This window comes from Pezoporus occidentalis, unplaced genomic scaffold (genome assembly GCF_034315485.1).
Source record: "Pezoporus occidentalis ecotype Australia unplaced genomic scaffold, CSIRO_AGI_Poc_V1 ctg163, whole genome shotgun sequence".
NCBI lineage: Eukaryota > Metazoa > Chordata > Aves > Psittaciformes > Psittacidae > Pezoporus > Pezoporus occidentalis.
Genome location: NW_026913457.1, coordinates 162086 through 189232, shown reverse-complemented (window position 1 = coordinate 189232; position 27147 = coordinate 162086). Strand labels below are relative to the sequence as shown.

The following is a 27147-nucleotide window of genomic DNA, read 5'->3' as shown; positions in this document are numbered from 1 at the left end:
TTAATTTAAAAAATAAAAAAGAGCAGGAAGAAGAGTGGGGTGCAGCCAGGGGGGGCAATCAGCTCCCACGCCGTGCCCAGATACCCTCCATCCCCCCCACCCCGGGCCATCCATCCGGGCCCCACCAGGTGCTGCAGTGCAATTGGGTGAGCGGTGAGCAGAAGATAAACCTGTTTGGCACAGGCAGCAGGGAAGGGGCCACCCCAGCCCCACACCCTACCCACCCCTCAGCCTTCCTGTCCGAAGTCCTCCGTGAATTTCTTCACCTTCAGCAGATCGTCAGTGTTCACGGTGGGGCGGGTGGTGGCCAGTGAGCGCAGCATGTCCGACTGCAACACAGGCAGCTGCGAGCTGACACAGGGTAGGGACCCCCCAGCCCCCAAGCAGTGCAGGCAGCTCTGCCCACCCGGCAGGCTGCCATGGGCCCCAGTGTCCCAAGGGGTTCCTGCAAGCAGAAGGGCCCCCTAACACACCCCAGCCCTGCCCAACCCTTGGCCGGGGACAGAGAGACTGGAGGAGGAACAGGGATGTGGCAGGGCACTGCTGGCCTGCACCAGCCTCCACGCACCGGGATGGGTGCCTGGCACTGCGGCAGTGACCACACTCACCATACAGACCATTGGCTCCATTAGCTTGTCACTGGGCACCTCCATCCAGGTCATCTCAGTGGCTCCCGGGTCGCCAGGCGAGCACGGCATCAGGAGGTCATCCACAAAGGTGCCAGGGCTGGTGCGGGAGGGACCACGGACCTGCAGCAGAGCGGCAGGGTGGGATGGTGGCCACAGCACCAGCACCAGTTATGGGGCTCCCCCACCACCCCAGGACAGGCCCCCCAAACCAGGAGCTGTCCCCACTCACCTTCTTGAAGTGTGTGGCCGACTGCACCTTGCGTACAGGCTGCATCAGGGCATCCCGCACAATAATGCTGATGTCAGCCCCTGAGTAGCCATCAGTCTTGTGGGCCAGCTCCTGGATATTGGCCTCGGTCAGGCTGTGCGGGGTGTTGCCAAGGTGCAGCTTGAACATCTGGGCCCGTGCTGCCTCCTCAGGCAGCGGGATGTAGATACGCTTCTCAAACCTATGAGCAGTGCAGGCAGGGGGTGAGCCCCATGCTGCCAGACCCTGCCAGGACTGTGGGTCTGGAGCTGGGAGGCTGCCAGGTCCTGCTCACCTTCTCCTGATGGCAGAGTCCAGCACCCAGGGGATGTTGGTGGCACCCAGCACCAGGATCCCATCGCTGCTGTTCCCTACACCTGCACAGGAATGCAGTACAGATCGCTCAGTGTGATCCCCAAGGAAAGACATGTGTGATACAGGCATCTGGCAGTTTTCCTGTGCCTGCCTGTCCATCCCGCTCCCTCCTTTCCCTGTTTTCTCCCCACACACACCCTGCATCTGCACCAGGAATTCTGTCTTGATGCGCCGGGCCGCCTCACTCTCATTCTCATTGCGCGAGCCGCACAGTGAGTCCACCTCATCAATGAAGATGATGGAGGGCTTGTGCTGCCTTGCCAGCTCAAAGAGATTCTTCACCAGCCTGGGAACAAAGAAAGCAAGGGATGGGGTTCCCCACCAGGAACCCTGCACAGCACCAAAGACACCCAGCGCCTGTGACAGCCGCAGGTCAGGAGCCCCAAACTCCTCCAGCCCACCCTGGGAAGCCCGTGCTGACAACGAGGCAAGCACCATGCTGGAAGAAGGTCCATCATCCCCTGTGGAGCTCTGTGAGTGCCCACGCTCTGCCATGGGACCCACTGTCTGCATTAACAGGGCCCCAGCCAAGCTCTGGTGGGGAGGCCGGGAGCCAGCCTGCAGCAGCCACACCTCCTTGCTGCCAGCTTACTTCTCACTCTCTCCCAGCCACTTTGACATCAGGTCAGAGGACGACACAGAGAAGAAGGTGGAGTTGTTGGCCTCAGTGGCCACAGCCTTGGCCAAGTAGGACTTGCCAGTGCCAGGGGGGCCGAAGAGCAGGATCCCTCGCCAGGGTGTGCGCTTCCCTGCGACAGAGGCCAGTGTCACAGCTCCCCTGTCCCTGCGCAGGCCAGATCCGTGTGGGCTCACAGGGACACACGTTCCTGTGCTTGGGGTCACATCCCAGCACACGCTTGCCCCACCTGCTGCCCCATGGCACCTCCTCCATGGGCAAGCAGCAGCCGTGGCGCTGCCGTGCCTCTCACCAGTAAACAAGTGTGGGAACTTGATGGGCAGGATCACAGCCTCCTTCAGGGCTTCCTTGGCTCCCTCCAGGCCAGCCACATCACTCCACCGCACGTTAGGCTTATCCATCATGATGGCACCTGTGAGAAGGCAGCTCTGCCCATGCAGCCCCACAGAGACAGGCCAATATGCTCCCAGCATCTACCAAAAGCCGGGAGAGCCGGAGCCCTCATCCCTCCCTAGCACTCTGCTCCACCAAACCCTTCCACTCACACCAACCCCACCACCCCTTGGCACAGAGGCTGGTTCCGGGGTTACCAGACCCCAGCAACACACCCCTGGTCCCCAGTCCCACAGCCTGCCTCCCTCCCCACAGCCACCCCTTGCAGTGGCCCTTCAGGAACCCCTCTGCTGACCCTGCAGCCACCATCAGGACCGTACCCACTGTGCCCAGAACAGCTCCTCACCCATCAGCTGCTCCTGCAGCATTTTCTTCTCCGGGTTCTCACCCTCGCTGTCACTGTCACTCCTGGGGAGAGGGGACATGGGGTCAGGAGCGGGACTGGCCCCAGTGTGGTCGGTTGGGGGGGGGGGGCCCAGCACCTCCACACACCCCTTGGTGTCATTCTGGGCCTCCTTGACCGGCTTCTTGCCGTGCTTGTCCTTGCTCCGCAGGTAGTCCTTCAGCTTCTCCGCCCGGTCCAGGTACTGCACGCACTTGGCTCGGATGCTCTCCTTCGCCTTGTCGCTGTGAGCCTCATCTGGAGAGACCCACAGCCGTCACCCGCGGCCCCGCTCCCGCGCCCCGGCCCCCCGGAGCCGCCGCCCTCACATTTGATGGCGTGCAGGAAGTACTCCACGGCGTGCTGGTACAGCCGCAGCGCCTCCTCGTAGTTCTTGGCCTTGTCCTCCTCCGTGGCTTTGGTGACCAGGTCGATGGCTTTCTGCCGGGGACGTGCGCAGCGCGGTGAGCCGGGCACCGGGCACGCACCGGCTCCTTCCCACCACCGGCGGACCGGCCCTGCTCGCGGCCCACAGCGGCCGGTGGGACAGGAGCCTCCTTCCTCCGCCCCCCCCGCCGCCACCACCACCACGGGCAGGATGAGGCCGCCCCGGTGGGGCCCGGCACCGAGCGCGGAGCGAGGCCTTCCCCCGCCGGCTGCGCACCGGCACCGGGGCGGGGCGAGGGCCTCCCCCCCGGAGCGGGCGGAGGAGCCGCTCCCCGGCCGGCGGGGCCCGGTCCTTGCCCCGGCAGCCCCCGTACCTGCAGGGTGGACGTTGTCATCTCATCGCCCGGGGTCGCCGCTGCTGGCGCGGCCCGGCCCGGCGGCGGCGGAGCTGGGCCCGGGGGGGACCGCCCGCGACTGCGGCTCTGCGCGACAGCGCCCCCTGCCGGCGCACCTCCAGCGCGGGAGGGGCGGGGCCTCGCCCCCTCCGCGTTAAACCACGCCCCCCCCCCGCTCCCTGCCCGGCCCGGGGGCCGCGCACGCGCACTCAGACCCCAGGCTCGCACTCGAGCGGGGAGCCCCAAGCGCCCGGGTCCGACCTGGCCTTCAGCGCCCTCACAGGGGAGAGCTTCTGCCTTGTATCCAACCTGAACTTCCCCTGTCTCAGTTGGAACCCATCACCCCTTGTCCCGTCACTGCAGTCCCTAATGAAGAGTCCCTCTCCAGCATCCCTATAGGCCCCCTTCAGCTGCCCTGAGGTCTCCACGCAATCTTCTCTTCTCCAGGCTGAACAGCCCCAACTTTCTCAGCCTGTCTTCATACAGGAGGTGCTCCAGTCCCTGAGCATCCTCGTGGCCTCCTCTGGACTTGTTCCAACAGTTCCATGTCCTTTTTATGCTGAGGACACCAGAACTGCACACAATGCTCCAGGTGAGGTCTCACAAGAGCAGAGCAGAGGGGCAGGATCACCTCCTTTGACCTGCTGGTCACACTCCTTTTGATGCAGCCCAGGATACGGTTGCTTTCTGGGCTGCAAGCGCACACTGAAGCCGGCTCATGTTCATTTTCTCATCAACCAACACCCCCAAGTCCTTCTCCTTGGGCTGCTCTGAATCTCTTCTCTGCCCAACCTGTAGCTGTGCCTGGGATTGCTCCGACCCAGGTGTAGGACCTTGCACTTGGCATGGTTAAACTCCATGAGGTTGGCATCAGCCCACCTCACAAGCATGTTCAGGTCACTCTGAATCCCATCTCTTCCCTTCAGCATGTTGACCACAACACATGGATGCACAAACGCACACGTGTGCACCCCGGGCATGTGCTTGCACCTACAGACAGCCCAACACGGATACACATCCCCCCCTTTTCACCCACCCATGTATGTGTGCACAATCCTACAGCTGTGTGTCCCTGCGCCCACCGATGACCCTCATGGCTCTGCTACCCCAGGCACCCAAACTACAACACTCCAGGGTCCCCCTAGCATCCCCTTGTCCAGTCCCTCCCAGTCTCTCCCACACTGGGTAGCCCAGCACTGTTCACCCCACCACCACCATGTGCTGTACCGTCAATTCACCCCCAGCACGGACACACGCATCACTGTGACCTCCTCTGTGACACCCACAGCCCCTCCAGAATGAGACCCAGACACCCCATCAAAGGCAATCTGATATAAATAGCGATTTACAAAGAATACAAAAATAGAAGGGGCGTGCGGGGCCTGTAGTGCTTGTGTGGGAGCTGCAGCCCCAGTGGGGGCTGGCACCCCCCAGGATCCCCCTGCACCCCACAGCCCCAGCTAGCACAGCCCCATAGAAAGCAGAAAGTGAGCAGAGGAGTTTGGCTGAGGAGCAACAGGGCCTCAGCTAGGAGCAGGGAGCCCTGGGGGGGGGGGGGGGGGGGGTGTCCCATGGCACGGAGTTGCCCCCCCCCCCCCCAGAGGGAGAGAAAGTACAAAAGCGAAAGTGCATCAATCTACATGTACTGCCCCAATCCCCAGGGCCTGCGAGCCCCCGAGCCGTGGGGGGCCAGATCCCCAGCAGCTCCCGGGCAAGGGGCCAGGCTGCAGGGTTGGGGGTGCCATTGGGGGGGGTCCTGGCAGCCCCAGCCCTGCAGGAAGCAGAGACACAGCATTGTTTTCTGGCTTTGGGAGGTTTTAGGGGGATCACTGCTGCACTCTGCAGCAGCACTGAGAGCAGCAGCAGGGTGCAGGGGGTCCCCTCTTGTACCCATGAATGCCCCAAGTAAGATAAGTATGTGTCCCCCACCCTGACTGGGGCAGAGGGACCCTATGCTGCAGCAATGGGGGCATCACGGAGCCCCAGACCCGTCCCAATTGGGGACAATGTGACCCCCTTTGGAGGGGAGCCCCAAGGCAGGAGGGGTGCTGGAGGAAGCACTGGGGTGCTCCAAGGCACAGTTGGTGAGATGAGTGATGGGTTTAGGCCCGGGGGGAGTTAAAGCTGTTGTCTGTGCCCTGTCCTTCCCCCCAGAACCGGGGGGGCTGGGATTGCCAGGGCAGAGCAGGAGAGGCTCAGACCCCCCCCAGCCCAGAGCAGCCATCCTGCCACTGCCCCGGCAGCTCCTGGGGCAGCGAGTCCCAGCCCCGGAAAGGCACTGGTAGGACAGGAGGTTGGGGGGGGCCCTCCCCTTTCCCCCTGGTCTGTGATGGGGAAAGGCGGGGGGGGGCATGTGGGACCACCTATGCCAGCAGCCCCATGCGGGTGACTTTGGCTGAGAGGAAGGTGTGCAGGACGAAGACGATGGGCTTGGGGCAGGAGTGCAGGTCCAGCGCCTGGGGGGGAGATGGGAGAGCGGAGTCAGCCCCCCCACCATGTTGCCAAACCCCATGGGGGGCACTAGGATCTCACACCCAAGGCTGGGAGCTCCCAGCCAGTGGTACCCAACGGGTCCAGGCAGCCATGGTGATGCTGCAGGGATCAACGACTCCCAGAATGGTTTGGGTTGGAAGGAACCCTAAAGCTCCTCCAGCTCCAACCCCTGCCACGGGCAGGGACCCCTTCCACTGGTGCAGCTTGCTCCAAGCCCCTGTGTCCAACCTTGGCCTTGAACACTGCCAGGGATGGGGCAGCCACAGCTCCATCTGTGTTAGCGCCTCACCACCCTCACAGTGAATGACAAAGGGAAGCCCACCCAGAGCCAGGGCCGAACCCGGCTGCCCCTTTCCTCACCAGCTCCCCCTCGGGGCCCCCGAAGTCAAGGTACAGGGTCCTGATGCCATCATCTGCCGACATCTTCAGCCTCTCGTAGGGGTAGCGGAAGAGGATGCTGCCACCCGGCTCCTCGCGGCAGATGGTGAAGCCACACTCGTAGTGGATGCAGAGCAGCACCTCCTGCCCACCCAGGGTGCAGCCTGCGGGCACAGGCAGGGCTTAACCCACTGCCTGCACTGCTGCTGCTGCTGCTGCACCCCGGGTGCAGGTCCCTGCCAGGACAGCCGGGTTCTGCTGCAGGGAAGGGGGGATCCCGGGAGTGTCCCCTCCCCACAGCACTCACCCACGGTCACCTCCTTGATCAGCTCAGCAGCAGCATGGCAGCCCTGGACCAGGATGCGTGTCCAGGAGGAGAGGTCCCGGTGGGTCTCCACGCGGAACACGTGCATCTCCACACCCTGCCGAGAGCCCGTCCGGGTGGCAAAGGTGAGCTCCGAGCCCAGGGCGGGCGAGCGGAGGCCCGAGCCTGAATGCACCAGCCTGGGGTGGGGGGAACACACAGGTGGGGTAGTCAGGGGCACGATGGCAGCATCAGGAGGATGCTGCACCATGCCCACCAGTGTTTCAGTGTCTGTCTTCTGCTCCAGCAAGAAGCAGAGCCAAGGAACTGGGCCCAGAGGATGAGGATGGATGGATTGAGCCCTGCCAGCCCACCTGGTAGCCACCAGCGGGTAACTGTGGCAAGGGGATGCCCAGGCATCCCTGGTCCAGGGCATGCCGTCGTACAGCAGCAGGTCCTTCTCTGTCACTGCCATGAGGACAGGTCGCCACTGCTGCCGCCCTCCGTCCAGGCGTGCCTGCAAGAGACACGAGGGCACGGTGAGGAGCACGGGAGGGCCACTGCAGCTATGACCAGGCTAGCCCCGATGCAGCGGCTCCACACTGCAGGGCTCTCAGTAGTGTCCATGTGCAGGGTGCCACCGACCCCACAAAACCAAGCTGGGAGCAGCCCTTAGGGGACTCCACTGCTGGGGCTGACCTCACTGTGGTACCCACCCGGGCAGGCTGTGGCTCTCAGGCAGTGAACTCATGGAAAAGCAAGAGGGTGATGGACATCTATAGCCAGGAAATCCCAGTAGGAGAAGGTGCTGAGGGCATGGGAAGCACTGCCTTTGCAGCGTGTCGTAGGTTCAGCTGTAACAGCTGTATTTGTCCTTCTAGTATCTGGTGCAGTGCTGTGTTTGGGCTTTAGTCTGAGAACAATGCTGGTGACACACTGATGGTTTAGTCTTGCTCAGTAGCACTTAACCCTGATCAAGGACTTTTCAGTCTCATGCTCTGCCAGTGAGGAGGAGCATGAGAAGCTGCGTAAGAGCAGAGACAGGACACCTGACCCACGCTAGCCAAGGGGGTATTCCATACCACAGCACATCATGCCCAGTATAGAAACTGGGGGGAATCACCTGCAAGGCCCAGATCACTGCTTGGGTTGGGCTGGGTATCAGTCAGCAGGTGGTGAGCAATTGTACTGGGCATCACTTGTGTTCATTGGGGTTTTCTTCCCTTCCCTTTTTAGTTTTATATTCTCTCCCCTTGTTACTTCCCTTAGCAGTAGTAGTAGTTTTATATATCCTTTAGTTACTGGACTGTTCTTATCTCAGCCATGGGGTTTACATTCTTTTGATTCTCCTCCCCATCCCACCCAGATGGAAAGGACAAAAGGGGGGAGCGAGAGGCTGCATGGTTCTGAGTTACCAGTTGGGCTTAATCCACAACACCGCGGTGCAGCCACAACAGCAGAGCCGGGTGTCCAGGCTGGTGATGGAGCTTTCCATCAGCCATGTAGCTGCACCCACAGCGCCGCTGCTGTCACTGCTGTCCCCACAGCAGCAGCTTCAGCACAGCCCTGGCACGCGTACCTGCTCAGCCAGCCAGGCGATGTGCTTCACCTCCCTGCCACCGGCCACGGCGCCGCCGGTGCCCAGCATGGCGTTGAGCTCAGCCAGCACCTGCGGGAGCAGGGCAGTGATGTTGGCGTGCAGCGCCGTGAACCAGGAGTGCGCCGTCGCTGTGTCCTTGCAGCGCAGGATCAGGGTGTTCCGGCTGTCCGGGGAGTGCAGCTCGATCAGCCTGAGAGGGGATGGGAACGGGGGCACCCAGATGAACCTGTGCCCAGCCCAGCAAACTGCCCACACTGGTCTGGGGCTCTGGCTGTGCCGGGGAGGCTGGTGCCAGCCCTGACAGCAGGCAGAGCTGGGGGGATTTGCAGGGACCCCTTTTCCATAGGCAGGAGAGGCTGCCAGCCACCCCATAGGGTCAGGGAGTGCACAGCATAGCCCTGGCCAAACCACCCAACTTCCCTGTCAGAGTTCAGCAGCGGAAGCAGGGGGTCGTGGGCAGCACCCAGCCCTGTCCTGGGGGAGTCCATGGGGAGTGGATCCCCCCACCAGCAACCACTGGACTCGGGGGGGGGACGGGACGGGACGGGCAGTCCCTCACCTGTTCTCCAGGTCAGGCATGCTGAGGTTCCTAGCAGCGAAACACATCTTCAAGGGGATCACCTTGCGGTCACGGGGGCCCTGGTGCTGCGGGGAGCCCGAGTCCTCGCTGCCGCTCAGGCTGGGTGACTGCGGGGCAGCCCCCTCCCAGGGCAAGTCCGACACCAGCGAGGGCTTCTTGATGTAGGGGGTCACCTCCCGCATGAACTTCACTATGGGGGAAAAGGGGAAAGGACAGGTTAGGGCTGGGCAGGGACCCTGCACCCCTACACTCGAGCCCTGCACGACGAAGATGCTCTGATCATGGGGTGTCTTGTCCCCACAGCACACAGAGGGTCTCGGGCAGACTCCCCAGCAGCCCCAGCACAGCCCACGTGCCAGGGAGCTGAACTTCGCTCCCTGCTCATGCTACAGGCAGCAGGAAAGGGGCACCCCCCTTCCCACCCGGGGGTGCAGCACGGCTGGAGAGGCCTGGACATGGGGCCATGGCCTGGAGGGTTCCACCCTGCCCGGAGATGGAGATATCCCAAGTGAAGGACAGGCGGTGGCGGCTCATCCCTGCTGCCGTCGCGGGTGTAGGAAAGGGAAGGCGGCGCAGCACAATGGGGCCGGGCAGGAGGTCAGGCTGCAGCCCATCCTGGCTGCCGCGTTGCAAGAACAGCACTGGCCAAGTTTCCAGCGCCGCAAGCGCTGACGGCGAGCTGACCCCATGCTGCTGCTTGTGCCTGCCAGCAACCTGCCGGCAGCCTGCCTCCGCTCCCGGCGGGATGGAGACGAGGAGAAGCGTTTGCAGCCAGGACATCCCGGCTCCACGCTCCTCTCCAGGCTGGGCAGGAAGGAAAGAGGCACCGACTCCTATTCCCCCCAGACCATCCCTCCGTGTGCACCACCCAGCCGGGATGAAGCAGAGCCCCAGAGAGGCGCGGGCACCCTGGAGCCCATCCCAGCTGTGATGGGGCAAGCGGTGGCCTGGCTCACCCCGCACACGGTGCCACCACGGGTTCCCCCTGTGCCAAGGCTGCAGCAGCTGCCGCGCCAAGGGAAAGCCAACGCCTCCAAGATGTCAGGGAGCGTCAGTGGAGCCGCTGCCAGGGCCGGGATGAGGCAGGAAAGCTGCGAGGAGTGCTGACGGCAGCCTGGGACAAGGCGATCGCAGCTGGGGCTGGACCCTCGCCCGCCGCGCTACCCCCCGGCACGCATGGCGTGAGAGAGCAGCGTGCCCGTGCCAAGCCCCACAGCCCCTCGACAGTGGAGGAACGTGCCGGGAACGGCAACGCTCACACACCCCAGGGCAGCGGGGAGTTAAACAACAGAAAAAGGCAAATAAGCCGTAATCCGCCATGAAGTGAAACTCCCTGTTGCAGAGCCAGGACAACCGACGCCTTGCCAGGGAGGGGAACAGAGGCAGCCATGGGGCCCCGGTCCTGCTTTCGGCCACAAGAACCACTGCCGGACCCCCGGGTCCATGGGCATGATACAGCCCATGGCTCACCCGCTGCGTCCCCCACCACAGGGGCTCTCAGCCCCCCACAGCCGCCTGCTTGATTTGCTGAGGGAGCAGCACAGCAGGGCGGGACGTGCTGCCATGAGACGCTTGTCCTTGCTGCGGGCAGCAAATGAGTTAATATTAGCCTCCCGCCGCACTGATCCCGGGATTACCGCCGTCCCCGCGCACCCCTAATCCTGCTGCCTGGCTGGGCAGGGCAGGGACGCGCCGCGGGGCAGGTCCTGCCATGGGGCTTTCTGCCAGATGTGGACAGCTGCGTTCAGCACCAGACGGGAGCCTGGCACCCTGCAGCCACCCCCCTCCAGAGCGTTGTGCCAAGACTCTGCCGTGCCAGTGTCCACCGGGGCACGGCCACCAGCTCACCACAGGCCAGGACGATGGCATCTGCAGCCACCTCTTCTGCTCCTGGTGAGGCAGTGTCCGGAGCACAGCCACCCCCTGACACAGCCTGTGCTGCCCCACCTACACCTCACCACAAAGGAAACCCGGTCGCTGCCGGCACCCTTCGCCCAACCTGCTGCAGGAAGCTGCTCTGGCTGCACAGCAATGCCGGGTTAGCACCAGCCTCAACGGGGCTGAGCCCCCGTGCACTGCCTGGACAGCTCCAGTTGGTGCTCAGGGCTGGAGCCCCCTCCTGCCACCGGTGCCTCACCCAGAGGGGAGACACCAGAGAGGTTTCTCCACCTTTGCACATGGGTCAGCTCTGCAATGGGCTTTCCCCTTTGCCTGCCCAGTGTGCGCCTGCCGGCCACAGCTCTGCCCGCAGCTCCCAGCACAGGCGGAAGGGCTCCCTGCCCCCAGCACGCCGCAGCATGCCAGAGCACGCCGTGTGCCTGTGGGCACCCCGAGACGACAGCGCCAGATGCTGGTCCCTGCAGACAAACCCAGTGCCCAGGGCAGGAGCTGCCGGCCCAGGTGAAGCCTGGCACCGTCCAGGACCCTGCCAGGGCTGTCACAGCTCCAGGGGTTGGTGAGGAGGGAGGGACGTGGTGGGACGGCACAGCCAAGGTCTCCCCCATGTCCTCTCCGTGGCCTGCAGGTGCCAGCCGGTGCTGGACAGTGCTGCCAGGCCCTGGGCCAGCTGCAGCCGTTGGATGAGCCGCCGCAGCAGGAAGGGAAGGGGCGGCTGCTGTGGCGCCTGTGCCTGCGGCGGAAGCAAAGGATAAACATGGCACGGGGCTGGAGCTCTTGTGGGACAGGATCAAACAGACAGGGAAAGGATGCAGTGGGGAGGTGGTGGATGGGGCACGGTGTCCTGCGAGGACTCTCTTGCTGCTGTTGACAGCGGCCCTGAACCGGTGGGTGTTTAAACACCGAGCCCAACGACACAGCTCCACCATGGTCCTTACAGCTGCCCAGCCTTGCCCGAGGCACAGAGAGCTGCCCCGTGCCAAGGAGCCCACCTGCTTGCCCTCGTGCTGAAAGCATCCATCACGAGCATCAGCCCAGCACAGCCCAGCCTGGTACAGGTGACCAATTCCAGCACCCAATGGGCATTGTGTCCGCAGAGCAGCTCCACGCACCAGAGAACAGGATGCCGTGTGCGGCACCATGGACCTGCTTGGGACACTCTGACCCACACAACACAAAGGGCTTGTGTCCTGCCAGCTGCCTGGGGCACAGCACCCCACAGCACAAGCCCTGTGTGCCGCGCACCAACAGGGCAGGCGGGTCCTGCCTGAGCTTGTTGGGCTGCCGGGAACAGGTCGGGCAGGAGCTGGTGGCTCCATAAGGCCAGCCCCAAACTGGCTGTACGGTGGGTCCAGAGCCCCCAGGGTAACGGGCAGACCCTAACACCCTGGACAGAGCCCTCCCAGGGCTTCAGGAAGAACAAGTGCCCACCGTGGAGGTTCTGTCTTTGAAGGCTGGGGACACTATCCATGGGGGGCCACTGCAGCCAGGGGGCTCCAGTTCTGCACCGGGCAACCCCAGCTCTTCCCATGGGGACCTCAGCTCTGCCGTCGTGGGGGACATGGTCAGTAGGAGTTGCCCACCCTTGTTGCCAGCTGGGAGGGGTTCCCATCCCACCACGAGCAGGAGCACCCCTCCCAGGGGAGAGGACGCATTGTCCTCGTCCCCGTGCCAGGCAGGGGCACAGCGGGACCCAGCACCAGGGTTGGGAGTTTTGGGGGGACACACATGTACAGTGGGAAGGGTGGGAGAACAGGGAGAGTGGGGTCCCCCAACCGGAAAAAGGGCCCAAGGGGGGGTCCAGGAGCCCAGTGACAGCAGGCAGGGAAGTGTCGTGAGACCTGGTAGTGGGGCTGGGGGGCACCCGGGAGAGGAGGGGTCCAGTATGGGGAACGCGGACGGGGCTGGTTTAGTCAGTACCTTCGAGGATGACTTCCCTCCCGGCACGCTTCAGCGCCTGGACGGCTTGATCGTGAGTAGCATCCCGTAGATCGACGCCGTTAACGGCGAGGATAGCGTCGCCGAGACGGAGCGCCCCGCTCCGTTCCGCCGCCAACCCCGGGAAGATACGTGAGATGAGCACCGGCATACGATTCTCCCGACCTCCCTTGATGCTGATACCGAGCCCTCCCGCCTCCGCCTTCACCACCCGCACCCTCCGCACGCAACCGGGCGCTGCCTCCGGGTTTCCGTTAACCACGCCGTTAACCACCGCCGCTTCGCAGCTTCCCGGTTCCGCCGTTAAGCTCAATGCCTCTCCGCTCAGCTCCGCCGCTACCCGCACCCAACGTTCCCGTAACAGCAGCTCCAACAGCCCCGCTTTGCAAGCGCGGGTCCACACGGCCATGCCGCCGGTGATGCCGCCACCGCCGCCGCCGCCGCGCACCGGGAAAGGGGGCGGGGTTTACCGAGGGGGCGTGGGCATGTAAACGCGCCCCTCGCCCGCATGGCGCGCTGCTATAGGCTACACGCCGCGGGAGAGGCGGGGCTAAGAGGCCCCTCCCCTCTCTCCGGTGAGACCAATCGCAGCAGAGGCGGCTCTCACTGCCTCTGCTGCGATTGGTGGCGCCGAAGGGAGGGGGAGTGAAGCTCCGCCCCGCGGGCGATTTCGCGCCCCCGCGCTTTACTTCCAGCCCCGCTCTCCATTTCCCGGGTTCCGGTTAAAGCCTCGCGCCCCTGCCCGCCCGGTTTACGGCCAAGAGCACCCCGGCTTTTGTCAGCAGCGATGTGGCAGCAGGAGCAGGGCAACGACCGCCCCCTGCGCTGGGCACTGGTGAATCCCGTGTTCAGTTCTGGGCCCCTCGCTGCTGGTGTGGGTCCGGAGAAGGGCAATGGTGCAGGGCCTGGAGCACAAGTGTGATGGGGAACGGCTGAGGGACCTGGGGGGTTCAGTGTGGAGAAGGCTCAGGGGGACTTAAAACACTCTCTACAACTTCCTGAAAGGAAGCTGGAGGAGTTGGTTGGTCTCTCCTTCCAAGTAACAAGGGATAGGACAAGAGGAAACGGCCTCAAACTGTGCCAGGGGAGGTTTAGACTGGAGATTAGGAATAATCTGTTCCCCAGAAGGGTGGTAAGGCATGGGAACAGATTGCCCAGGACACTTGTGGAGACAAGGTGATCAATGATACAGGTTAGTGGTGGCCTTGGCAGTACCGGAGTAAAGGCTGGACTTGATGTTCTTAGGGGTCTCTCCCAACCTGTTTGATTCTATGATTTCTAAGGGAACTGATCTACCAGTTACTCCTAGATACTTGATTTCCCCTCCCTCATTAGGGGATGGGTGTCCATACACCCACCAAACTACTCAGCTGCTGGCCTGCATGGGAACCCAGGACACAATGCTGTGACAAGGTGAGAGATCAGGAGTGCTGCCTTGTCCTTGGGAGGATCACCAGCATGGGAACACCATGAGCAGGCTGCACCCTTATGGTCAGGCCAGCACCTACCTGAGCCATTCCTGGAACACCAGAGTAGCCCCACAGGGCAAAGACGAGCCCACAGGCATACAGCACAGTGGGGTTTATTTTGTACAGCGCTCTAGGAAAACAACATACACAGTTTCCATGGGGCCAGAGCGGCTTGTTCTGCTCTCAGGTGCCAAATTTCTTCTGTTGGGTGGGCAGCGGTAGCTGGGTCTTGATGTCCATAATGGGCCTCTCCACCATCACAAGGCACTTCTCGTCCAGTAGATCTGCGAAGAGCAGGGGCTGGGGGGCACAGAAGGGGCAGGAGATGAGAGCCAGGTCCCGTCTGCCTTGGCTTGCTGGGCTCAGCCACACAGAGCCAGCACTGACTGGGGATCTGTGCCCACGAGATCACAGCAAGTGGCTGTGCTGAGACAGAGAGCTGCTCTGCTGCTCGGTGCTGGCACACCACTGGAAGCAACTGGGCACGAGTACAGGGAGGATCACAGTGACCACAGGCGCAGGGCAACCCCCTCCTTGACACAGCACACACCCAGTAACACCATTACCTACCTGGAATTTCTTGCATATCTTAAAGGCGTGGAGCTGCTGCTGCCTGGCGCTCTCTGGGAGCTGCTTCAGGATGTACTGGTTCATCAGAAGGGCACTGTTGTCTGGCAGGGGCTGTGAAGAGTGCACAGCATGTGTCAGCACTGCCCGGCTCACCAGTGCCATGCACTGCACCCAGCAGGGACAGGTATCAATGGCCAAGGGATGTCTGTGACCTGGGAACAAACCCAGCCCTCCTGCCCGGGCACACAGGCTCACCAGGGACTTGTCGATGATGCAAAACATGTAGACATCGTGGAGCAGGATGTGTGAGGGGTTCTTGGGGTTGAAGGTGATGTGGGTGATGGGCGAGTCCCTCTCCAGCCAGACCTTGTGCAGCCCGCTCTTCTGCACTGTGCGGCTCCAGTCCGTGTACTGCTTCTCAGGAATGCTGAACTCGAACAACTGGAGAAGCAGGAGAGGGGAGATGGGGTGGCTCATGAGGCCTGGTTCTCTCTGGCTTACCCCTCATGCTGGTGCATGGCAGCCCTAGCTCCAGCCAGGTTGTGAGCCAGACACTGAGTCCCTGCTCCTGCCTGGAGCTGCAGCTTTCTCATGGGACCAGAAAGCTTCAAGGCCAGGGGGAGAAACAGGGAAGGGACTGAGGCCATGAGGTCTGGGACTGGTACAGCTCCTACCTGCTGGTCCGAGTAGGCAATAACAAGGTTGTTGGTGACAGGGTGGATGGCGAGAGCTGTCACTGCGCAGCTGTACATGGGCACCGTGCAGTGATGCTGCAAGGCAGGAGGACAGCATGCAGACAGGAACACCCAAGGCTACCTCCAACCCCCCTTCACACACACACACCCCCCAGCCCTGCTCCATGGATAAAGCCATCCCCCTTTTGGGGAGGGGATCTACACACGAAGCCCACCATCACCCAGATCCCCACAGCAGGAGGCAGCGGGCCCGTTACTGCAGCCACTCTCCAGTTCCTGCTCCTACCTTTAAGCGTTTCAGCTTGTAGATGTGGATTGCCCAATCCCCACTGACTGCAGCCACCCAGCGCCCATCTGCGCTCAGTGCCAGCAGGTAAACAGCCTCAGGGGATCCTGTGGAAACACCATCACCAGGTGTAATGGGTGCTTGAGCCTGCAAAGAGCCCCAGACCTACCACCACGGGACATCCAGACCCATGTCTTCCCCCTGCTGATCTGCACCCTGCTTCCTACCTACAGAGCAGCACAAAGGGCAGAGGGGGAAGGATGCATACACCATGGAGCAGGAAAAGGGGGATGCCCTCAGCCCTGCAAGGGAGGGACACAGCAGCCCAGGGACCCCCAGCACCTTCCAATCCCACCAGTTCCCCCCAGCCCAAACCTGATGGTGGCTGAAGCGTGTGCAGGTGTCTGCAGCCCCCCGGCTCTAGGAGCAGGACAACGTGGACAGAACCTCGAGCGGAGGCAATGAAGAGGCTGCTGGAGTCAGAGGAGAACTGGAGCTGGTAGGCTGGGAGCAGCAGCTTTGACACTTTGGGGATCTTGAGATAGGAAGAAAGCAGCACTGGCAGCCACGTACCACTGCCACCCTCATCCCTGTGATAACACTGACCATGCCCCGGCCCCCCAGCCACCCACCACCCGTCCCTGCAGCAGGGCAGCCCATCACCCTCCTCACCTTTTCAATTCGGACACCGTCATCTTCATAGTGCACCCGGTAGAGGTGGAAGCGGGAGGCAGTGGCATAGGTGACCCAACTGCCACAGGGCGAGATGCAGCTGCAGTAGATGTGCTCCGGGCCCTGGAAGTGCAGAGGGGCCAAACAGGGTTTGTGAGTTCCCCGCAGCCAGGAAAATGGGGTCAGCTGTCAGAGGGAGAGCAGCAGGGTGGCCACAGAGGACCCCAAGCCCCAGCTCAGCCCTACCTTGCTCTTGAGTTGCACGAGGTGCTCAGGCATGCTGCTCAGGGGAAGGACGTCACCATCCTTTCCTGGGTCAATAAGAAACCACACGGTACATCAGTGATGGTAGCAAAACCACACGGGTCTCCATCTCCAGGCTCCCAACCCACAGGACCCAAATTGTGGGGAAACCACAGCTGGGGATCATGGAGAGCAGCACCAAGGGAAAACCCAGACCCTCCCCCAGCCTTCCCTGAGGCTGAACCCCCCAGGGCCTGGCCCAGCTCCACTGGAAGCACAAGAAAGCCCTGGCATATGCCACGCTGGGAATCTGGGAATCACAGCCTTGCCCGGGGCCATCACCAGTGCAGGGCCATGTGAAGGAAGGGACCTGAACTAAGCCACTCCTCTGCTGCCCAAGCAACAGGACAGCTTGTGCCTGAAACCCAGCACAGGCTCTGCCACAGGGCTGGCACTGGAGAGCTGGGCCTTGCCACTCACCTGTCCCATTGGTGGAGCCAAGCCTCCAGAGCTCCAGGTGCTGGGAGAACTGGAAGAGGAGCAGCCGGGCTTCCCTGGCACAGGAGACAAGGCGTCGCTGCGTGCAGAACAGACCGTCATAAACCCGCAGCCTGGCATGAAGGGCTGGGCCAAAGCTGAAATGCCCTGAGGTGCCACAGACTCCGGGGTGGGGGAGAGGAAGGACTTGGGTCCCACGGAATGGGAGACTGGAGATGGAAAGCTAGCAGGACCAGCAAGACGAGCTTGCCAGCTTCTACACCCTCCGTGGCAGGAGCCTCCAGATGCGCCAGGGCCAGGGAGGGGACCCAGGAGGGCAGGGAGGACCAACCTTCTCCCACAGGAAGAGCCAGCCCTGCCAGCCTGCCTTGGCTCAGAGCAGCACTCACGTGGGGAAAGGTGAATTTGCGGAGCGCTGCCTCGTAGCCTTTGTCCTGCATCTTCTCCATCAGCGGGCGGATCACCAGCTGGGCGTCCAGCCCTGGAAGCCAAGCACAGGTCAGCCAAAATATGTCTGGGGGCAGGGATACCCAAGCCCTCCTGGTTACCGCAGCCTGTCCTACCCCCAGAGATGAGAGCTGTCGAGCTGTGCGCCACAGCTCGCACGTCATGGGTGTGATAGTGGAATGGCTTTGTCCGTATCCAGCGCTTCTCCTGACTGCTCAGCTTCACCGGCAGCAGCTGGAACTGGTACGTGGCGCCGGCTGAGGTGCCCACAATGATGCTGTCTTCTTTCTGGTGAGAAAAACAAGGAAAGGGTTTATGGGTGCAGACTGGAAAGAAGGAAAAGGCATCACTGGGAGGCAGACAGGGACCAGCAACCTCGCTCCCAGCCCCAAGGCACCGAGCCAGGGAGCTCCTGCCCCAGCACACCGAAGCCTGGGAATGATACAGGAGACTTGCCTACCTCCGACACAGCCAGTGAGAGGATGGCCGAGTTGCTGACAGTGTGAGAGTCCAGCAGTGTCCCTTGCTCCCAGTCCCAGAACTGCACCCTCCCAAAGGAGTCTGAGGTGACAACAGTGCCACTGGAGAGGAAGGCGATGCTCCACACGATGCACTCCTGCTTCACCTTCTGTACGTGGTAATTCACCATGATCCTTTGCACAGTTTGGCCTGAGATAGGGGAAGGATGGTTTGGGATGACAACGGGTTCCCCCCCAGTGCTCAGCCAGTGCTGACAGACCCAGGGGCCAGGCCAGGCTCAGCTCCCAGGGCACAAGTTACCTGAACAGACATCAAGCACGCGGACACTGTCGATGGAGCCAGCTGCTATGTGAGTGCCCAATGGGTGCCAGGAGAGGCACAGGATGCGGCCTGTGGGGAAGGAAGCTCCAGATGTGGCCCTGTGGGCTCGCAGCCCCTTGGTCATCACCAGGATGGACAGGAAGGGCAGAGTAAAGATGCACTGAGGTACTGGGCGCTCCCGGACTCACCTTTCCTCCTGTCCAGATTCTGCTCAAACTGGATCCCACCCGGTACAACTTGGAATAACCTAACGGAGCCATCATCGCAGCCGATCTGCAGGAGGGTTGGGATCAGCCCCAGCGGGATGGGCGGACCCAAATCCTCATCCCCTGCCTCCTCGATCGCAGCCCCAGCCCCGCTTCACTCACCGCCAGCTGCGTGCCGCTGCTGTTGACCGCCATGCTCCAGATGGGGCCCCCGCAGCCATCCACGGAGCAAGCCACGCACAGCCCGGCCAGGTCGTACTCGGTGATCTCTCCGCTGAGCCCGGCCCCGAAGAGCCGGTCCCCCGCCCAGCACAGCGCTTCCACCGAGCGCACCTCATGCCCGGGGATCACCTGAGGACGCACACCCGTTACCCGCTGCTCTCCCCCCGCCGCTGCGGCCCGGCCCGGCCCGGCCCCGCGCCCTCACCTTCTCCTGGAAGTAGTTGGCGGCGAAGTTGTAAACCTCGACGGTGCCGTCGGTGCGCGCCAGGCCCAGGCGGTCGCTGCGGGGCTGCCAGGCGAGGCAGCGCACCCCCGCGGGCACCAGCCCGAAGAACCGCACCCGGTGCACCTCGAACTCCCCCATCGCGCTCTCCCCCCCCCCCCCCCGCTTACCGAGCCCCACACCGGCACCGGGCCGGGACCGCTCCGCCCCGCGCAACCCCACGTGCGCTCGGCGCACCCGGAAACGGAACTGGGCAGGGAAGAGGAACCGGAAGCAGAGGAGCGGGGCGGCGGGAGATTCGGGCGCTACCGGGCGGCGGGTGCGGGACCGGGCGGGGAGAACCTCGGGGGAAGGGGGGGCGGAACTGCCGGGGGTGGGCGGGGAGCGGCCGGTGGAGGCGGGAGGGGCTCGGGGTGCCCTGGTCTGACCCGGCCCCGCAGCCCCGGGAGCCACTGGAGGGCACCAGCGCCCCGCGGAGCGGCCCGAGGGAACGGGGAGCTCGGTGCGGTGCGTACCGGGGAAGGGCCGGGCCGGGCCGGTGTCGTCGTCCCCCCCCCCCGGCGCTGACCGTGCCCCACCGCAGGGCCCGCAGCATGGTGCAGATCGTCATCTCCAGGTGAGGCCGCCGCCGCCGCCCCGCGGGGTGCGGGTCCTGCCCCGACGGCACCGGGGTGCTGGTGGCGGGTGGAGGGGGGGGGGTGTTGGAGCCGTCGGGTGCAGCCCCCGCGTGTCTCGCCCGCAGCAGCGGCGGCGGGGCCGGGGGCCTGGCGCAGTGGGTGCTGGTGGAGCTGCAGGGCGAGGTGGAGCCCCGGCAGAGCGGCGCGCTGGCGGGCAGCCTCCTCGGAGACCTGCACTACACCCGCGAGGTGAGGCGGCCGCGCGCGTACCGGGGCTCGGGCCCTACCGGGGGACAGGGGCGCTGCTGCTCGCCCTCACCCGCCGCCCCTCGCTGCTCTCCGCAGGGGGTGCCCGTCCTCATCGTGGGCCATCACATCCTCTACGGGAAGGTGGTGCAGCTGGAGAAGCCCTTCGCTGTGCTGGTGAAGCAGGGAGCCGAGGAGCCGGGCCCCGCGGGGCCGGATACGTGTTACACCATCGCTGCCCTCATCAAAACCAAGCTCCTTTTCAAAACCCGCCCCAAACCCATCATCACCAACGTGCCCAAGAAAGCGTGAGGACTTGGGCTGGTGGCTGTGAGCACCAGGGCGATGCAGGGCTGGCATCTCCATCCAGTGTAGAGGACTCCAATGGTCACCTCATGGTGCAGGTCCTGCATCTGGGTGCCCAGAGCCCTTCACAGGTCATTTGTATCCCCTGTAATGACTCAGTTTCTGAGAGCTGCCATGCTCTTGGGCACAAACCCAAGTGCCATCCCAGGTGAGCAGAGACATCCTCTGAGCCCAGGGGCTGCCCTCAGGGCCTGGACTCAGCAGGTCCCAGTGTGCTGCCAGCTCTGCCTGGCCCCCTGCCTGTGGCAGAGAGTGGCAGCAGGGCCCATCTGCTGATGTGTCCCCTCTAAAAGCACCTCTGTACCTATGTGGACATCCGGTGCTGGGCAGGGACTTGAGCCCCAGCTTCCCTTGAGCCAGGGCAGGGGACCAGGACCATCACCCTCCATACACACAGACACACACACACACACACACACCACCATGCCTCGGTGCAAGTCTTTATTTTGACAAATCCATCAGGATATAAAAACAGATTTTTTTCCAAAATATGAAAGAAAAAAAATAATAATCAACCGCGGGTTAAAAAATAAATAGATTTACAAACAATTCGCAGCAAGTCTGAATACCAAAGAGCTACAAAAGTCTCCTAAAAAACCTTGTATTAAATTAAACAAAACCATCTAAAAGCTCAATTGTAGAAAGGTTTTGAAGCCCTGAAAAAAAAGAGGGCCCATGGGAGAGGACCGGGTGAATTCCCCAGGAAGGGGAGAGGTTGGGAACCTGCTCTTCCCCACCCTCCTCTGCATGCCAAAGCCCAAAAACCCAGCGTCTCCCCACTGTCTAGACAAGGTGCCAGGAAGGCAGCAGGGTTGGTATGATGGGGCTGCAGTGACACTCTGGCCAAGCCACAGCCCCCAGTTTCCATGTGCTGGGATCCCCCCTTGGCTCTTTGGCAAAGCTAAAAGGAGGTGCTGCCCTCCTGGGGCAGCCAGACCCCCAAAAGGGGCTGGAGGGAGCCATGAGGGCTCCCCTAGGTACATGCCCACACATACAACAGCCGTGGGGCAGAGGCAGCACCAGCCAGCGGTGCTGGCACACGGTGCCAAGTGGGACCTTTTTGCCATAGCACCGTGGTGGTTGGACCATGAAATCCCCATAGAAAGCACCGAAGGTTGTAGGACACAGGGGTGGGGGAGCCTGGCCAGCAGCGCTCCACATAAACACCAGTATGGCACTGGTGGGGGGACACCTCTGTCACCCCTGCAGCACCAAGGCTGTGCCCAGCATGGTGCCAGGCAGCACCAGCTCGGCCTCTCCCCGTTCAGCAGCCAGCTTTTGTACAGAAAAAAAATCAATATCTATGAAAAAACCCAGAACAATGCTAAAAGAAACAGCAAGACTTGATCAGAAACACAGCAGCGGGTTCGCTCAGCACTGCCCAGCACCAACAGCTCAGCACCCGTTGTGCTGGGCAAGGAGGGACCAGTGACGGTCACTCTGGTGCAGAGCCCCTGTTGCAGTCAGACCTCAGCAAAAGCCAGCCCGCACTGCTCCTGCCGCTTGCCACAGCGCCGGGCAACGATGGCCATGTAGAGGGCAAACAGGCCCACCCAGTAACAGGCATAGAGGATGGCACCTGAGACCAGGAAGGCCACCTCGGTGTCACTGAAGAGGTCCTGGCTGTAGGCAGTGTAGGCCAGCCCGCCCAGCAGCACTGCTACCCACACCGACACGGGCAGCAGCCCCACGAAGTTAACCACGATGGTCCGGCGCCCTGATGTGCCCCAGCCAGACTTCTTGATGGTGGCAATGGCAAATATCTTGGCAGGCAGCAGGCTGGACATGTAGAGGAGGGCATAAAGGGACATGAAGATCATCTCGGCATTGCCCCGCAGGAAGCAGGCGTAGGTGGCTTTGATGATGCCCACCAGCTGCACCGTGAGCAGAAAGAGGAGGATGTTCCAGATGCGGCCACGATAGAAAAGCTGGATGACAGTGGCAATGAGGAAGAAGGGGAAGAAGCCGGTCACCACAGACTCGTAGGTCATCCATAGGTGATGCTTATGGAACCACAGGGCATTGTAAAGCCACTCGCGGAAGTAGGACTTGCTCCAGCGGGTCTGCTGGTTGAGCCAGCGCAGGTAGCGGGTGGGAGTCTCCGTCAGGCACTTGGAGCGAGCCGTGTACTTGGTCTGATAGCCCAGGCTGAGCACGCGGTTGGTGAGGTGCCGGTCATCCCCAAAGCTGCATTTACTGCCCAGGAAGGTCTGGTGATACCAGTCCTCAAGAAACTGCTGCAGCAGGGCATTGCGGTACATGCCCAGGGGGCCGCTGATGCACTGCACGCAGCCGAAGTAGGACTGGCAGGCGCGCTCCACGTTGAAGGCCATCCAGTACCGCACGCTGCTCAGGAAGGAGATCCACGAGTCGTACTTGTTCAGGATCTGGGAAAGGGATTGACATGAGCCCTGGTACTGCTGCATCTCCCCCCCATCGCCACCCCAGGGTGCCCTCCCTAGCAGGGGGGTACCTGCACATCGCCTCCGACGCCACCAACGCGGGGGTCAGCCTCCAGGATGCGGAGCATCTCCGCGGTGCAGGCGGGGTCCAGCACCGTGTCTGAGTCACACACCTGGGGGCAGAGGGAACGTCGAGCCCCGCTCCCGCTGCACCCACGCACCGGCAGACAGCCCAGCCCGCAGCAGGGCAAGCCCGAGCCACGGCCGGCGAGACCAGGCACAGCCCCGAGACCGGCACCGCTGCCCTGGGCCACCCAGCCCTGCCATGGGACCTGCCCTGGCCACCACCCCTCAGTCGCGCGTGGGGACCTGGCACCCCACACCATGACACTGTCCCATAGTGTGACACCTGCCTGCGGCAGGGGACGCACCGAGAGGTGATGTGAAACCCTCACAGGCAGGGCCTGACACCTCGGGCCAGCAGCCATTCACCTCCCAACCCCAGTGGTGCTGCCCCGCAGCCAGTGCACAGGGCTGAATCCAGCACCAGGCAGCAGGTGCTGCGATGGGTTCACAGAGCTGCTCCTGCTCCACCCGCAGCCCCTCTGCCTGGCCCCAACTTTATGCCCGCATTCCCCCCCTCCCACCCAGCCCATGCATCCACCTGGATATAGTCCACGGAGTCTCCAAGCGCCCGGAAGGCCGTGTACATCACCTCCCGCTTCCCACCCCACTTCTGGAGGATGCAGGAGTAGGTGGTGCCGCGCACCAGCGCCTGGACATGGGCCAGCCCTTCCCGCAGCCCGGCCTCTGTCTCTCCCTCTCCCCACGCGTGGAAGTTACTCCTCCAGATGTAGCTGCCTGAATGCTCGGAGCCCATCACATCATGGAAGATGTCCAGCATGTAGGTGTCGTCGGGGCCGTTTCCATCCACCACCATCACCACTTTGAGGTCGGGGAAGGCGATGCGCTTGACGGAGCGCAGGCACTTCTTCAGGTAGTCAGGATCCTCCTGGTAGGCGGCGATGCAGAGGGCCACCGAGCGCCCCAGCCGCACCGGCCGCCCCTCGCCCCTCATGCGCCGGTGCTCCAGGAAGGCAAAGAGGCTCTGGATGAAGAGGTGCAGCCCCAGGATGGCCCCGTAGAGCCCGAAGGAGAGGTAGTGCTTCTCCGTGTGGATGAACTGGTAGCCTGTGACGTAGGCAGCGAGGATGCCCCCCAGCACCGCCAAGGCGAAGAGGCTGGTCCCAATAACGCGCAGGGCTGTGGAGAGGCTCACTGGCATCTGGGGAGTGGGGGGACCAGACAGTGTCAGGGCAGGGCGCAGGGGACAGTCCACATCCAGACCCACTGCCTGGACCCCCAGGAGGGGAAAGCACGGGGATGCCGCTGGTCTGCCGCCCCATGGCCACCCTGTCCGTCGCCAGTTATCAGTCTGGGGGTGAGACCTTCCAGGTGGCCCCATAGCGTGGGGGTCCCAAGCATCCCACTGAATACGGTGCCTGCACCCCCCCACGCCCCGTCCAACCCAGCAGGGGCTGCATCAGCTCCCAGGCAACCTCCCGGCTGGAGGACAGAGAAGGACACAGGGACGTGGGAGCCACGGGCTGTCCCCATGGGAGACACCCTGCCTGTGCACGGCCCCCCCGCGTCCCCGGGTACCTTCCGGCAGCGGGAGCCGGCAGCTCCCGGACCCCCACCCCGGTAAGGGCAGGGTCTGGGCAGCGCGGACGGGCAGCGGCGGGGACCGCAGAGCCGTACCGCAGGCACGGCCGGGGGGTGCGGGCAGGCGAAGGAGCGCGGGTAGGTGGGGGGGGAACGAACACGTGGGGGAAGGTGCAGGCAAGGGGTGCGGGCAGGGCGCAGAGCCCTGGGCAGAGCCCCCACCGGGGACCCCCGAGCTACCGACAGCGCCCCCGGGCAGCCCCAGACCCTCCCCGGGGCCCCGCAGCCTCCGGTACCGGCTCTGTGCTCCCGGTGCCGCCGCGGCCGCTCTCGCAGCGTGGGGGCACAGACAGAGGGTGGAAGAGTCGGGGCGCCCCAAACCGGGGGAAGGAGGGACCGGGACTCACCGTGCTGGTGCCGGTGGTGCCGCTCGCCCCGGCCGCCGCCGCCGCCGCCGCTGTGCACTCGGCCCGGCCCGTGCGGCCCCTTTATACCGCGGCGGGGCCGGCACCGCCCGCAGCCCGCGGGGGCTCCGCCCGGCACCGGCACCACCGGCACCGACACCGGCACCACCCACGGCACCGCCCGCAAGCAGCGGAGACCCTCCCGGCACCGGCAGCACCTGGCACCGGCTCCAGCCCCGCACTGCGGGAGTGATGACCGGCACCGGCATCACCCGGCGCTGCGCTGCACCGGCACCGGCAGCATCCGGCACAGGCGACACGGCCACCGGCTTAGAGCCGCTGGCCAGGGGCCGGCCGCAGCCCCTTGCCTGACCATGGCTGGGCACCCGGGGACACCTCAGCGGACACCCCGGGACACCCCGTCCCCCTGCCCCACTCTCGCGATCCCTCTCATGACACCGCGGGTAACCTACGTGTCAAGTCCCTGCACCCCGGTATCCTCACAAGGTTGCGAACCCCTGGGGGTGCCCAGGGCCTGCCCCACACCGTTCACTCTGTCCTGATGGCCAGTGGTACTCAGCGCAGGACCAGGGTCACCCGGGAGACCGCAGCCCTGTGCCGGCTTTTGGCAGGGGACAGCCAGCCCCCGGGGGGACCATGAAGAGCCCAGAGGAGCTGCAGCCTCAGCTCTGAGCTCAAACCCAGCACATTTGGGGTTTCATCCTGATGTGGGCTGGGAGCTGGCTGCAAATTGATGTTGTGATTAGGCCCTGACCCTTTTCCCCCCCCCCCCCCCCCCCGGGGTCTGGGGAAGTGGATCCCTTCAGCAGGAGCACCCCAGCCAAATGGCTGCCCTCAGCTGGAACCCCCAGCACCCCTGTGATGCTGAGCAGCAGATCCCCACTGCAGGTGCTGAGCAGTGTTCGGAGTAGGTGGTGAGGAACTGGCGAGCCCATGGACGCTGGGGAGGAGGCACAGATCCACCAGGACCCTCAGCACCACCAGTGGGGCTCCCACACGCCCCGGCTGAGCCGGGCAGCGCTGGGACATGGAGGTGTGAAAGCCGGTGTGGATCAGATCTCGAAGGGTGCTGCCTATGCCACTGCTGCCAGGCGCATGCAGGGTGCCCATAGCTGCAGGCAGGCAGCAGGGAGGAGAACGGGGGACAGGGGCAGCGTGTCCCCACCCTGCAGCCCTCCCCATACCTCTCGGCAGGGTCCCAGCCCGGGGGTTGCCCCTTACCTTCCGTTATGCCCGTGGCTGCCGGGTGTCTCTCGCCGCTGCCGGCCGGGCTCTGGCCGCAGGAGCCCTGCCCGAGATGGAAACCAAACTCCCTCCTCCTGCAGCACAGCCACCCGCGTTGTTCCCTGCGGCAGGATGGCCGGACGGCGCCCGCCCAGCCCCATCAAAAGAGACTTTTCATTCAGAATCCGTCCCCTGCTGCTTGCGGCAGGCCCCGGGGAGGCTCAGCCCGCACGGCAGCATCGCGGCGTGCGCGGCACCGGCACCGGTGTGGGCTGGCGGCAGCAGCGACAGCGAGGAGCGCGGGGCTGCAGCCGCTCTCCGGTGAGGACAATGCACTCCCGCTGCCCGAGCACACCCGGCACGGCACGGCGAGGTGCGGGCCCGGCGCAGGCGGCTTCGCTGCGGGGTGAACACACAGCCCAGCAGCCTCAATCCTGCGGGGAGCAGCGGTGCTGCGCACCTCACACCATCCGGCACCGGTATCAGGTACCCGGGGCCGAGCATGGCGGGGCTGGGGCTGCCCAGTGCAAGGGGGGACTCTGGGCTGGGCCCCTGAGGGCTCTGTGTTACCGCAGTCCCCAGCCCTGCTCCCCCCACCCGGTGCGTCCATGGTGCAGCAGTGGGGCCCGTGGTGCTGCAGCACTCACGGGGGCTGCCCTGGCTACAGGGAGACGGGTGATACTGATATTGGGATGTCCCCGAGCACACATGGTCCTGGCACAGATGGGGCTCCTGGTGCTGCAGTGGAAGGGCCTCATCCTAAGATCTCGCTGTGAGGGAGACCCCAGGAACAGGCGCAGAAGGACAGTGCCATGGCAGGGCCTTCCCCAGGGACACTGCAGAGGGGCATGGGGTCCTAAATGCAGCCCCACTCCCGGCACTGTGGCATCACCACCTTGGCAGGCTTGGCAATGCCAGCTCCGCCTCCTTCTCCCCCCCCCCACCCCGGGAAAATCACTCAGATTTGGCTAAAATCACAACATTTAGAAGCTGGCTCAGCTGCTGCCTCCAGGGATTGTCCCTGTCCCTCATCCAGGGCTGGCACCCAGAACAGCTTCCTCCATGCCAGCGGGCACCCAGCAGGGAGCATGTAGGCTCTGCCAGCATCCCAGCAGTCCCAGCTCCCTCCAGCACCTTCATGGCATGAGCACAGTGCCAGGGAGGACCAGACCAGGCTGTGTGGCTGTGCAGACCCCTCACCTCCTGGCGCCCTTGGCTGATGCCCACCCTTCCACG

At 63.7% G+C, this 27147-nt stretch overlaps 5 protein-coding genes across 6 annotated transcripts; 1 reads left to right on the top strand and 4 right to left on the bottom strand.

Annotated features, from left to right (window-relative positions):
• Nucleotides 1–84: 84 nt before the first annotated feature.
• Nucleotides 85–3548, bottom strand: VPS4A (vacuolar protein sorting 4 homolog A). The gene is made up of 11 exons (XM_062613006.1): nucleotides 3425–3548; nucleotides 2993–3104; nucleotides 2774–2921; nucleotides 2628–2689; nucleotides 2181–2300; nucleotides 1844–2000; nucleotides 1389–1537; nucleotides 1172–1253; nucleotides 859–1078; nucleotides 609–749; nucleotides 85–329 (listed from the first exon to the last, which is right to left on the bottom strand). Exons 1-11 carry the CDS (start codon nucleotides 3443–3445, stop codon nucleotides 228–230), a joined length of 1314 nt encoding a protein of 437 aa, XP_062468990.1. The 5' UTR covers nucleotides 3446–3548; the 3' UTR covers nucleotides 85–227.
• Nucleotides 3549–5042: 1494 nt separating this feature from the next.
• Nucleotides 5043–13089, bottom strand: SNTB2 (syntrophin beta 2). The gene is made up of 7 exons (XM_062613005.1): nucleotides 12617–13089; nucleotides 8780–8990; nucleotides 8200–8410; nucleotides 6995–7137; nucleotides 6624–6820; nucleotides 6299–6480; nucleotides 5043–5901 (listed from the first exon to the last, which is right to left on the bottom strand). The coding sequence occupies exons 1-7, from the start codon at nucleotides 13041–13043 to the stop codon at nucleotides 5809–5811; spliced, it is 1464 nt and encodes a 487-aa protein (XP_062468989.1). The 5' UTR covers nucleotides 13044–13089; the 3' UTR covers nucleotides 5043–5808.
• A 1111-nt stretch (nucleotides 13090–14200) lies between these two features.
• UTP4 (UTP4 small subunit processome component) lies at nucleotides 14201–19208 on the bottom strand. The gene is made up of 16 exons (XM_062612987.1): nucleotides 18949–19208; nucleotides 18684–18872; nucleotides 18504–18588; nucleotides 18295–18384; nucleotides 17975–18183; nucleotides 17631–17802; nucleotides 17457–17548; nucleotides 17050–17146; nucleotides 16573–16637; nucleotides 16327–16449; nucleotides 16030–16189; nucleotides 15655–15761; nucleotides 15348–15443; nucleotides 14929–15114; nucleotides 14674–14784; nucleotides 14201–14403 (listed from the first exon to the last, which is right to left on the bottom strand). Exons 1-16 carry the CDS (start codon nucleotides 19105–19107, stop codon nucleotides 14287–14289), a joined length of 2058 nt encoding a protein of 685 aa, XP_062468971.1. The 5' UTR covers nucleotides 19108–19208; the 3' UTR covers nucleotides 14201–14286.
• Nucleotides 19209–19559: 351 nt separating this feature from the next.
• CHTF8 (chromosome transmission fidelity factor 8) lies at nucleotides 19560–20744 on the top strand. Its single transcript, XM_062613078.1, has 3 exons — nucleotides 19560–19571; nucleotides 19674–19832; nucleotides 19929–20744. The coding sequence occupies exons 1-3, from the start codon at nucleotides 19560–19562 to the stop codon at nucleotides 20139–20141; spliced, it is 384 nt and encodes a 127-aa protein (XP_062469062.1). The 3' UTR covers nucleotides 20142–20744.
• On the bottom strand, nucleotides 20623–26145 carry HAS3 (hyaluronan synthase 3). 2 transcript variants are annotated; one of them, XM_062612988.1, is made up of 4 exons: nucleotides 25909–26145; nucleotides 23262–23882; nucleotides 22669–22770; nucleotides 20623–22582 (listed from the first exon to the last, which is right to left on the bottom strand). In XM_062612988.1, the coding sequence occupies exons 2-4, from the start codon at nucleotides 23880–23882 to the stop codon at nucleotides 21659–21661; spliced, it is 1647 nt and encodes a 548-aa protein (XP_062468972.1). In that variant the 5' UTR covers nucleotides 25909–26145; the 3' UTR covers nucleotides 20623–21658. The 2 variants fall into 2 exon arrangements, with proteins under 2 accessions (XP_062468972.1, XP_062468973.1); XM_062612989.1 differs by lacking the exon at nucleotides 25909–26145 and adding an exon at nucleotides 24670–24744.
• Between the last annotated feature and the right edge of the window lie 1002 nt (nucleotides 26146–27147).